The 12675-nt window shown below is 39.4% G+C and overlaps 1 protein-coding gene across 2 annotated transcripts in view; it reads right to left on the bottom strand.

Moving 5' to 3' along the window:
• Positions 1-12675, bottom strand: part of LOC125766878 (potassium voltage-gated channel subfamily KQT member 4-like) — a 90036-nt gene that overhangs the window by 20534 nt on the left and 56827 nt on the right. Inside the window, exons 4-6 of one of the 2 annotated variants that reach the window (XM_049432951.1) lie at positions 5011-5186; positions 4567-4818; positions 4266-4493 (exon numbers count right to left, since the gene is read on the bottom strand). In XM_049432951.1, coding sequence (XP_049288908.1) covers positions 4266-4493; positions 4567-4818; positions 5011-5186 — 656 coding nt within the window. Of the gene's footprint in view, positions 1-4244; positions 4494-4566; positions 4819-5010; positions 5187-12675 lie in introns of both variants that reach the window. The other variant, XM_049432950.1, reaches the window with a different exon arrangement.

Here is a 12675-nt window from a genome sequence, read left to right as displayed (position 1 = left end):
GTAGAGTCTAATTTTCATCAAACAATATTTATGCCCCGGCACACAGAAGTCGGAAAGATCTTGCAGTGCATTGCAATTGGCACAAAACTAGAAATAGAATGATATTTTTTGCATTCCCCATGTTTCGGTACAAAGTCATCCTAACCAAAGCTCGTTGCATTCGTTTCGTTTCACGGAGAAAATGGTTACGATGCTACTAGGGGCATAGTTTCGACTTGCGGCCATTTGTTGTGGGGAAAATTTCGAAATGGAAATGAATTCGTTCGAAAGCTTGAATAAATCATCAGATTTAAATGGTGCTTGCCGAGAGGAAGAGGATGCATATTTTGATATGAATGTAAAGAGCAACGATGTTTGTCGAGCTGGCACAAATGTATGGAAAATGAAACAAACTGACGAGAAAAGAAGAGTTTTCCATTCATTTTCCTGTATATTATTTGACGTTGTTCAATTAATTAATGGAGGTAAACAAAATTAAACTTTTTTCATTTGCAAAGCTCTTCCATACTTGCAAGAAATAGCCTTAAATAAAAATTAATATTTACTTTCCTTTGTAAAAGGTTATGCTCATTTAAATTTACAATTACTAACCCGTTCCTGAATACATTAAAAGGAACGATCGGTGCGCGATTGGAAAGAAAACATCACTTGAATGCATCAACTCCAATCAAATTAGATTAACGCATTAAGCAAAATAACAACACCCAAATCGGCTTGAAGTAAATGTAGCTAAAAAAAAGTCCCTAAAAATAAGAAGAAGAAAAAGCTCATGCCCGGTTACGTGTGGGTGAAGCACCCGCAAGGTATCGCATTGCAAAATGGCTTCATCTAATCATGCTTTTACATCAAAGCACTTTCACAAAAATAAAATCAATCCCGCAGAATCGATGGAATAAAAAAAACACACACGAAAATCAATCCATTTTCTTCGCTCACTTCGGGCGCTCTTTCTCATCGGTGGAGGAAAAATATCTTTCACAAGCGCTTGTGAATAAAAATCGAAACCCCCCGCGAGGAAGCTTTCCGTGTAGCGGATGAGGAAGATTTTCCTTTCTTTCTGCAAAACAATGAAACAACCATTATTCTAATTCAATCCCCAAACGCGCTGGAAGCCATCGAGAGCCGCACGTAAAACAAAGAAAACGAACGAGTTTCAAATGGAAGTGAGGATAAAAAGCATGAGAATGAAATGCATTCTGGTTGGGAAACGCCGGGGAAAAAGAGGAAGGAATACAGGGCAATTTATGTGTTTCATGGTCGCGTTTACTCCATCCTGCAATGTCTATCTCTTTCGCACATTTTGAATGATCCGTTTTCGGTTAATGGTATTGCCAGTCGCACACAACACCGGAAAACGCGTTTGCCATGTTTATTTCGAATATTGTGATTTTGAATAATTCATCACTGCAAGTGGAATATGTTCACGAGAATGGCAAAAATAAAGTAGAGAACGAAAATAACTGGAGGAAAAAAACAAACAACTCCATCCTTTCTACTCGAGCGGTTCATCGCGGAATGGCTGCGTAAGTGTAAACAAAGCCAAATGTTGGCTGCGTACTGTTGCTGACATTTTTTCCCCTGTTCGCTAGTAGACAATGGGGAGTGAATACAACGAAAAAACCCCAAAAGCACACACACTCACACAGATGTGAGGTAATAAAAATACAACATCGAAACCACTTTGCAAAGCTGTCAAAATTTAAATTTGATCACAAACTGTTTTGGTTTTTGGCTTTTTTTTCGTCTGTTGTTGTTTCTATCCATTTGTTTGTTTCTTGATGCCAATTTGCTTTCCGATGAAGTGCGTTTGTAGAAAGAGAATAGGATCGGGCCGGGTTGAAGGATGGTTCCGTTCCGTTTGTTTGATTGAGAGTTTGTGTTTGATTGATTGATTGGTTTATGCGTTGCCTTCTGCTAGCGATTCGCGACCGGGCGACCATTTTGCCCACACAACCTTTTTTTTTTTGTTGGTTGACGGAAAGGCTGAAAAGGAACCTCCGCACTGGCAGTACTAAGACAGTATGGATGGGAGAAGGGAGGTAGGACGAAAGGGGATGCAATTGTAAAACAATATCGCTCGCGGTTCGCAGTCACTTTCCAAGAACGGCTTGGAACGTTCTCATTTGCGTAGAATCGTTCTTTGAACGGCGTACTGACTACTGCAGTCGTGTAATCAGATACGTCAGACGACGATGGCTTAGTACGAGCGCTTAGAACAAATCGACCGCGGACGGTAATTTATTTGTCCGCGTGGGAACGGAAATAGATTGATTTGAGCAGCGTGGGAATGCTCCGTGACGAAGCACGGTGCAGTCGAGTGGCTTTGTTGCATGGAACAAAACTGAAGCGCCACTAGCCGTCCACGGAGCAATGAGAAATAATTGGATTGCGTTACACGGATCTGCATTGTTAGTCGCAGAAAACAAAAACGCATTAGATTACGTTACACAAATAAGCATCAACTTGAGAGCGAATCGAATGTTAGTAATGTTGAAAACAGTTTAAAAGTAAGCATTTAAACTTCGATCAGTCTTAAAGCATTTTGTTCGGTTTTAGTGGGGGGAATATCTATTCCCATTCAGGCCCCATTCTCATTTTATAATGAAGTGAACTATTAGTTTATTGTTTAATATTACCCCCGAGGGGAATAGGATATGATGTGGAAGGCTTTTTAGACATAACGCTACAGCAAAAGCAGTCAAAGCACGGCTTTCCATCAATGTGTGCACCGAATAACTACATCCACTAATTAAACGCAATCAATATCAAACATCGAGCACTATACATGAAACATTCAACAAACGGCAAGCAACGAGTGGTACATTCCTGTACTACGAAGCCATTTTACCTTGTCCATTTTCTATACAATTATGGTTGTGCTAACAATAGGACAAACATTCAATACACTTTTAATGGGAAGGTTTTATCGGGGAGAGAAAGGATTTTATCATGTTTTTTTTTTTTAAACAAAGATCCTATTAACAACGTATGCATTACAAAAATGGACTGATTTTTTTTTTGGGGAGTTACATGTCACATAGAGATAATTATTATTGTAATTATCTCATTGCATACAGTTTACATTTTATGTTATCGGTTCTATTGTAACAACTATTGCGAATACAAGGCGGTAACTCACTGATTTGATTCCAAGGTCAACTCCACACAGGAGCGAAGTAGTTGGAATATGTGAGATACAGTTGATCAGTTAGAAAAAAGTCGTCTAAAGAAAGGTCAGAATATCGAACAGAAACCAGGATTCTGTCGGGACGCCAGCAAACTGAAGATTAGTAGGACAGAATAATCTCAAAGTTCCTACGGGAAATTGTTGGAAAGTTAGAGAGCTTCCGGCACATTGTTATACGAAATTGTCAATTCGGAACAACCATATTTGACCAATGAAGAGCTCCCAGAAAATGAAGATTGAAGACATTTGTGGATTAGGAACTATTCCAACGTCATCTACTAGACGAATGGATGGGAACGAGTAGTCAGTGACGTGTTCTTTCAGGTTTCACGAAAATTTAATACATGAACATAAAATGTTTTCTGGAGGTTCACTGAGAGATCACTGGATGGAACGGTAAAGTTAAAAATTTAGTCGAAGATTTCCAACACTCGGAATATCTCAGAAATATTGCGCACAATATTTTGTTAAAAAAAATCTCTAAAGGAGGATCTTTACCAATAATTTTGAGGTCAAAACACAGGGTGTAATCGATCTCCTAGACGTCAAAAATATTGAATCACATGTCAACATTTATTTTTACGACAATTTCCATTCGAAGTTAGTCCATTTTTTAAATGCATACGTTATGAGTGCAAATTACTAGTGTGAGATAAGGATCTGTTTACCTTTGCCTTATAGAAAGAGCATATTTTAAGCTTGTCGAACATGTCGGCCATTGCCAGTTTGTGGTTTGTTCGAATATGTTTTGTTTTAAAATTTAAATAAAAAATATGAAATTACTGCTATCCAAGTAGCAATATCACCTTCTTCAAAAAGTGATACAAAACAAACTTACTCAAGATGAAGTTATAAAAAAGAAATAAATTATAAAAGAATGTACTAAAAATAGAATAATGTAGTGATTTAAAACATCACCAAACAAGAACTGAAAACACTCACAAAAACCAAACCGACAGCAATGGGGAGGGGGGAAAACCACACAGAACCACCCTAAAGGTATGTATCGTATATGCAAAAGATGCCAGGAAAGTACCACCAAAACATACAAACGTACACCGCTAAACATCGCACTCACTTTGCCCAACTGCGATGGAAGGGCTGTGCTGCTGTTGCCGTTGTTGTTGCCGTTGTCGTTCGACTTGACGTAGATCTGCCAGGTGGCGTCACTGTGGAAGCTCTTGTCGGCGGCATAACAGCGCCAGAGGCACTGTATCAGCATGGCGGCGGCCGGTATCTGCCGGTTAAAATGCTTTTGGCGCTGCTTCTGTTGTACTTTTAAGGCGAATCCGGATCCCAGGATACCCTGCAGATGAGTGAAAAGGAGAGAGAGAAAGGGTGAGTAAAGATAGCGGAAGAAGAGGCGATGTGTTACTTACGGCCGGCAGTGCGAAGAACGAGATTGCGAACACACTAAAGCAGGAGGCAACGATCTTGCCCATCCAGGTTTGCGGTACCGTATCACCGTACCCGATCGTCGTGACGGTGATGACACCCCACCAGAGCGCATCGGCATAGCTGGCAAAGTCCGCCTTACCGTCCGGTCCGAGCACATCCTTTTCGGCCAGATACACGAAGTACGAGCTGAAGATAAGCCCCAGGAAACCGATGTACAGTGTGGTAATCAGCTCCTGGGAAAGGATTTGTCCAATTTAATGCCAGTTCTCTCTCTCTCTCTCTCTCTCTCTCTCTGTCTTTCGTTTGGGAGTTACATATGATATGCATAACCTAATCTACTGAGGATACGGGATCTGAACTCTGACGGGGTGATTTATTCCATTTCTGATTTCCGCAGCGTTTTTTTTTTTCATTTTACTGCTTACCTGTCGATGGATAAACACGACCGAACCGAGCAGTCTCCAGGTGCCACCCTGCCGGTCTACGTGCAGCATGCGAAGGATCTGCAGGAAGCGGATACCTCGGATGGCACTCGTTGCAAACACCTGACCATTTGAGCCGACGGACAGCACAACCATAGACGCTACGACTACAATAAGATCTGTAAACAGCGAAAAAAAGAACAAATTGTCATCGATGAATAAGTAACGTATTATTGTTTAGTGACTGTAACTGAAAATTCTAGCGACAGAGAGAATATGATGAGAAAAAGTTACCATCCAATTGAAACAGTTTTCGATGTGGACGAAAATCCCTAAAGATATTATCCGGCACACTATGGGTACAACGAACATAACCAAATCTCACGGCAAACGCATCCCGCATCGTGATAGATAAAGTTTTGATGAGATAGAGCAAAAACATTTGTCGCCCCTAAAAACTAGAAACATTTGGTTGAAAACTTTTTCGGTGATAAGTTACACCATATACGATGATGACTTCATGTTCGTCGGAGTGTCCTCGCTTTCTGTTCGCTACTGTTTGCTACAAAAAATCCTCACACACTGGTTTACCATACGCATTTACATAAACCTTTTTGGGAAACTTTCATTCCCACCTATCGGCGGTGGTTACTGGCTCGCCAAACTACTCACTCTAAGGTGCAAGGTTTCCCCTCCTTCAGCAACGTTCCTCTAACCCCCCACCGGTGGCTCGACAGATGGCGACAGGCATCATCTCCAACTAGACACTGACAAATGGATGCTTTCAATTTCCTAGCCAACGGATGGGAATGGAGGACACCGAAGGCACAAAGCACACTTGCGAAGTACTATGGTTCCCATTTCCGACATCACCATCAATTGTACATCTTGCTTAACAATGGACTCATGCCATCCAGGATGACAAATGAAGTCGTTCCATCGGTGGAAGAATGGCGATGGTTTCGTTTGAACTTTTGTAGGAAATAAATTTGTTCTATAAATTTGCTGACGCACACGGTTTCATTTGTTAAATTTTTGTTTAATAATAATGGGAAAAAAAATTCTATGTCAATCATTCCTATGATGACGCACATTTGTTTGGAGAGACAGGTTTGGCCGGCGAATGGCGGGGAAGTCGAGGAAAACTGATCTTATCTGCTTTAAAAACGATTATTGAACGTTTATGATGCATCATATAAAATAAAATTAAATACATATTAATATCTGTGCGTTGTGGAGACCTTCGTTTTTTATTTTTTGTTGGTCAAACGTATCCATTTTCCTTAAATAACACCCTTCGATCTTATCGTTAACCATTACACGAATATGATGCGTCATCAAAAATGTTTATAGCCAAAGCATCCTACCCAAATGGTGGTGAAGGAACTGTTGCAGTAAATTTACACATTGCGACAAACAGCTTGTCGGGGTTGCAATTGAATGACGTTCGTTCTACCAACCGGTGTCCATTCTAAATCGAATCCCCGAAACGTTACCGTACAGTTGTAATCATCATAAAATTGGTCCTTTTTCCTCCCCTTTTTTTGTTCCCATTCAAGTTTTAGACACGGTAACAGCTCGGTTAGCGATTTCAATTATCCTTTCCCAGCGTAATGTCCGTACCAGTGTCCCAATTAGGGGACAACTTTTGGAAAATTGGTTTAAATTAATCGAAAACCGGGGGTCCGAAACACGTGCCAAACGTGCGGCACTCGTTTAGCCGCCAAACAATGGTTTAGAAAATGAAAAATTAAAACCCAACCGGCCACTAATCGATGGAATTTGGTTTTTTTTTTATGGAGGGCCCCCTCCCCGAAAGATTTCTGATTTTGCACACAAAACATTCAACCGCACAATGCGGTATTTGGGAGTTTTAGGTTCGGTTTGGTTGGAATTAGTTTTTGCAAATGGCGCCCGGTGTGGTGCGATTGTTGAGGTGAACTGATAATGGGGAAGGATGTCGCTTAAATTAGAGTCACGCAAATCTTTACCGAAAACGCAAGGGAAATTGGGGGTGTTTTCCCCACCTCCCGAAGGAGTGGGGGGGGGGGGGGGGGTGGAAAACAAAGCTAGAAAAAAAACACGCACGACATCACCATAAAATGGTGTTGTTTTATTCGTTTTTTTGTAGCTCCCTCTTTGTGTCCGTGTGCCACCATTGTTGGTCGGGTTTTGATGCGTATTTCATGTTTTTGATTGCATGCAGCTTGACCGGTGATGGTGGTCACCTATTTGACAAGTCTTATTTTTGTCTAGCTTTCCATTCGGTTTGGGGTTTTTTTTTCTCGCCACCACAGTAGCGTACGGTTGCGTCGTAATTTTGCGTCGTCGTTCATTTATTCTCGTTTAATTCTCTCTTTGACAGCGAACATTGCTTATCGGTCGTACGGTTTTGCACGTTCGGCCGCAAATTAGCTTCCGGCACTACGGAATGCCTGACAGGGAAGGTCGCAGTACGGAAGGAGAGCGGGAATGGAAAATCGTAATGAATAAATAAAACCAGGCGGCGGTAAATGGCGACAATTTTACGGAACGTCATCATCGGCACACCTCGAAATGTGTCATGGTAGTGGCACCGGTTTTTATCACGGTTTGCTTTTGATTGTGTGCAGCTCGAAACAAAGGTCAACATAAAGCAAAAAAAAACATTAAACTAAAACTTCGAAGCTAGGAAAATTCGAATGGAGACGCCTGGTTGGTCGTGACATCGAACTGGCTGCGTTCTGTGTTCTCCGCTGCCTAAATCACTTAAAACTTCGTCCGATAAAATCACCCTTGACCTATTTTTAATTTCTTATGACGCTACGCACCTGCTATCCACATCACCAAAGTCACCAAAGAAAGTTTTTCACTTCCCGATGCCATGAGCGAAAGCACACCAACATTAACAGCTTATCTGTGGTTTTATTTTATTTGCACTTCCGTGACAACAAAACCCAGCCCGTGAAGGTGGTAAATTGGCCGTATCTTTTAACCATTGCCACCTCCATCGCACGGTAAACAGGGACCCTGAAGCCCGAAGGCCAAAAATAGAAATGAAGCTGATTGACAAATATTTACTCTTTAATTGTGTGTCGCTTGCCTGAAACGTGGCAGATGGGTCCCTATTAAAGTTAACCTTCCGGTAAGATAATGCGGTGTGGTTTGGAACACGAACCGAACCGATCGTTCCTTACATCCGGCAAACATCATTACCGGCAGGACCTTTAGTCTTTGTCTGATTCCGGAGGGAAACACCAACTGCTGCTGTAAAGTAAATATTTATCTATCAACACCCGTGCTGTGGGAATAAACCCGGTAGCAAAAGAATGTTTTTGCAAATAACCTGTTTTATTATGGAGTTTACTTTACGCGTTTAGACATTTGAAGAAAGTGACTCAATTATTTGACAAATGTCGTCTTAAACCTTGAACTGTCGAGGGCTTCACAAATACCTAATGCTTTACTTCAAACAATTTTACCACAACCAAATAACTGCAGCATGAAATGAAAGCAGCTTATTAATGGCAACGTTTCGCAAAACACGTTTTTAAAAATAACATTCAATTACTGTCCAAATATTTGCTCTCGTCAAACACTTTTCTGACGACTAAAAAAAAAACAGACACAGCGCATCCAATGCATAATGCAACTACGCTGATGACGGACTGCAGTCCGCAATAATTTTTGGTGCAGTAAAACTTTTATGAAATAACGTGCATCAAGCATCAACTAGCAATTGGTGCACTGCATGTACAGCACTCGTACTCGATCATCATGGCATCATGGCGGGGTTATAGTAGCGCCATTTTACGGGGTCATAATTTTAAAAGTAAACTTCTCAAATGTGTACACCAAATGTGCTCGGTTTGAAAATAGCAAACAACTCGCCTTCGCTGAATGTCGCTGCACGTTTCATCGGATGCTGTTTTAACTGCACTCACCGTGACAACTCATGTGCAGTAGATGGACGTAAAATGGTGGAATTGAAAAATATTTCCTTTAATTAGAAAGATAGCGTTCTAGAGCAATGGTTCCACTAACGTTAGGATGGTTAGAGCTGGTATATTGTATGAAACTTTAATATCTTTTAATGATTGAACGGAATATGAATTTCATTTGTGGATAAAAATGTTGTATTAACAACAAAATAAATTTCCGTAAATAAATAGCAACTGTTTGATTATAAAACCAAGCTAACAAAACAAATCATTCTAATCAAATATGAAATTAATGTGAATGGCAAACATAAATTCCTAACCTTCTGGGTACTTTATGAATTAAATACGATTGTATTTCACTCCCTTTTATTGTACTGTACCTCACAATGGCGCCTTTTCACAGTACACCACCCTTGAAAACATTTATGCTCAAGCAAACCACCAACTGGTGCTTAAATTGGTACAAAATTAAAGCGTTACGATAAAAGAAAACTCACCACCGTAAGCCTAACTCGCGAGCAAATGGTACAAATTGCGTTCAATAAAGAAAAGAAAAGGAAACAATTGTATGCGCAAAGTAAGCAATTGCAAAGAGTGAGTGAGAGTGAGAGAAAGCACCTTCTTCGGAACGTGCCAGAAGCATAAAGCAAAACACCGAGAATAAAGAGAAAAAAAGAACCGCGCCATAACAAAGCAAGTGAATGGACAAAGAAGCAGAAAAAACCCATTCGATTGAAACAAAGACGCGACTAAAAAGATAAAATAAAAAATAATACTAAAAAGTACCAAACGGGTCGGACAAAAATCTCAACCAGTGGAGAATTGTTTTTTTTTGTTTGGTTTTGTTTGTTAAAACTCTCAGCTGTTGCGCGCTTTGTATCCAACAGGACTGGTACGAATGGGACAAGCTAGTACGAATGGGAAGGGACTTGGGTCGACTTTTTGGGGCGCGTTTTCCGTTTTGCACGCCTCGTGGGATACGTTATACGGGTGAAGCTCGACAAATTTGTCTGGGAGGCTCGAGTACCGGGGAACTCCCTTTCAATTTGATTCTGATTTCTGGCACGGTTTGCCTCTTTGAAGGTTATGGTGGTGGCACTTGTTGCTTGTGAAGTCAGGCTTTGAATCCAACTCTGTTTCCGTGTGCTATTTAAAAAAAAGGAAAGTAACAATATGTACCTAGACCGCCCCATGGGATTGTGGGCAAAAGTTTTCAATTATATTAACACCCACGGAACAAAAATATGCTAAATTTGGATGTTATTGTTTATCTTGCAGTTGATCTAATTTGTGTAATGTGATAAGAAGCAGATGAAACAATGGTTTAAAAACGAGAAATATACCTGCTCGGATATACGTTTAAAGATGAAATGTTTGATAAGAATTTTTTTGATAAAATATTTTGTTTAATAACTTAAATTTAAGGTAAAAAACATTGGGGAATACTTGAAGAGGCCTTCAGGTAAAAGGGTTTGAAAAGAACATCGTTATTTGAAACACAGAATTTGTTGGTTCCTGTCATTTGGGTCATGTAGTAAACCTAACAGAGTCTACTAATAGGTAATTCAAAGCATGGCCAGAAGCAATAACTGATACTTCCTAAACCGGGATACCTCAGGCATAGCTCTTTGAGAATTTGTACTCCACGATCTCTTCTTGGGAGGATACTGAGTACGCTTGATCACTTACTCGATCAAACTTATTGTTCATCAACAAGTAGAAAGTTGGTCCGTGGATCGACATTAGTTGGATATTTGCTTGTAGTTTTCCACTTCGCAATGCCTATTTACAGAAGGTGACTCCTTGAACAAATTTCCTTTTGAAACTCTCTCAATCGCAACCCTACAAAGGTTTGTTGGCAGTGATGTTGACCTTGAGTAGGCAAAATACACTAAATCTTAAGCAGTAGGTATGCTCATAACTAGTGTTGGGTCAAGAAAGAATTTGAAAAGAAAAATTTGAAAATTTCAAAAGGTTCATTTTTGCATCAAGTATTGCCTCTAACTCTGTCGGTATCCAACGGATCACCCATCTTTAACCTGTGGTCGATAGATGGCATCAATGGCTACATTTTCTTCTTGGACGACCATGCCCTCAGATGTTTCTGCCAGAAGTTATTCGAGGAACCAAGTTCCCTACCCTGTTTGAGAAAATTTAAAATTTTCCTCATTTTTGCACCAAGCTTTGCCTATAACTCGATCTATATCCAACGGATCGCCAATCTTCAACCTGTGGTCGATAGATGGCACCAATGGCTACATTTTCTTCTTGGACGACAATGCCCTGAGATATCTGTGTCAGAAATTATACGAGGAACCAAGTTCCTTACCCTGTTTGAGAAAATGTAAAATTTTCCTAATTTTTCTGCAATTCAGCAAAATTAAAAAAAATGATATATTTTAATGCGAATTTGTTGCAATAAGTTTCTTTTCACTCAAATAATGCTTTAAATTAAAAAAAGAATAAAAAATCAGAAAAAAAATTTTAAAAAAATTTTCACTCGAAAATTTCATAAGGCTTACCCCTTACGTTTTTTTGAGAAATTTTGCAAAAAAAATTAAATTGATTTATTTTAATGCAAATTTGTTGCAATAAGTTTCTTTTCACTCAAATAATGCTTGAAATCAAAAAAAAATAAAAAATCAGAAAACAATAAATAAAATATAAAAATTTGAAAATTTCAAAACGTTCATTTTTGCATTAAGTTTTGCCTCTAACTCTGTCGGTATCCAACGGATCACCCATCTTTAACCTGTGGTCGATAGATGGCACCAATGGCTACATTTTCTTCTTGGACGGCCATGCCCTCAGATGTCTGTGCCAGAAGTTATTCGAGGAACCAAGTTCCCTACCCTGTTTGAGAAAATGTAAAATTTTCCTCATTTTTGCACCAAGCTTTGCCTATAACTCGATCTATATCCAACGGATCGCCCATCTTTAACCTGTGGTCGATAGATGGCACCAATGGCTACATTTTCTTCTTGGACGGCCATGCCCTCAGATGTCTGTGCCAGAAGTTATTCGAGGAACCAAGTTCCTTACCCTGTTTGAGAAAATGTAAAATTTTCCACAGTTTTGGATCAAGTTTTGCCTATAACTCTGTCGGTATCCAACGGATCGCCAATCTTTAACCTGTGGTCGATAGATGGCACCAATGGCTACATTTTCTTCTTGGACGTCCATGCCCTCAGATGTCTGTGCCAGAAGTTATTCGAGGAACCAAGTTCCTTACCCTGTTTGAGAAAATGTAAAATTTTCCTCATTTTTCAACATTGTAGCAAAATTGAAAAATGTGGTATATTTTAATGGGAATTTGTTGCAATAAGTTTCTTTTCACTTAAATAGTGTTTTAAATTAAAAAAAGAATAAAAAATCTGAAAAAAATTTAAAAAAAAATTTCAACTCGAAAATTTCATAAGGCTTACCCCTTGCCATTTTTTTGAGAAATTTTGCAAAAAAATTAAATTGATTTATTTTAATGCCAATTGGTTCAAATAAGTTTATTTTCACTCGAATAATGTTTTAAATAAAAAAAAATAAGAAATCAGAAAAAAATAAATAAAATATAAAAATTTGAAAATTTCAAAAGGTTCATTTTTGCATCAAGTTTTGCCTCTAACTCTGTCGGTATCCAACGGATCACCCATCTTTAACCTGTGGTCTATAGATGGCACCAATGGCTACATTTTCTTCTTGGACGGCCATGCTCTTAGATGTCTGTGCCAGAAGTTATTCGAGGAACCAAGTT

The sequence above is a fragment of the Anopheles funestus genome, chromosome 3RL, assembly GCF_943734845.2.
Source record: "Anopheles funestus chromosome 3RL, idAnoFuneDA-416_04, whole genome shotgun sequence".
NCBI classification, from domain to species: Eukaryota; Metazoa; Arthropoda; class Insecta; order Diptera; family Culicidae; genus Anopheles; species Anopheles funestus.
The sequence above is the reverse complement of the archived record's forward strand: the minus strand, read 5'-3'. Positions and strand labels throughout refer to the sequence as shown.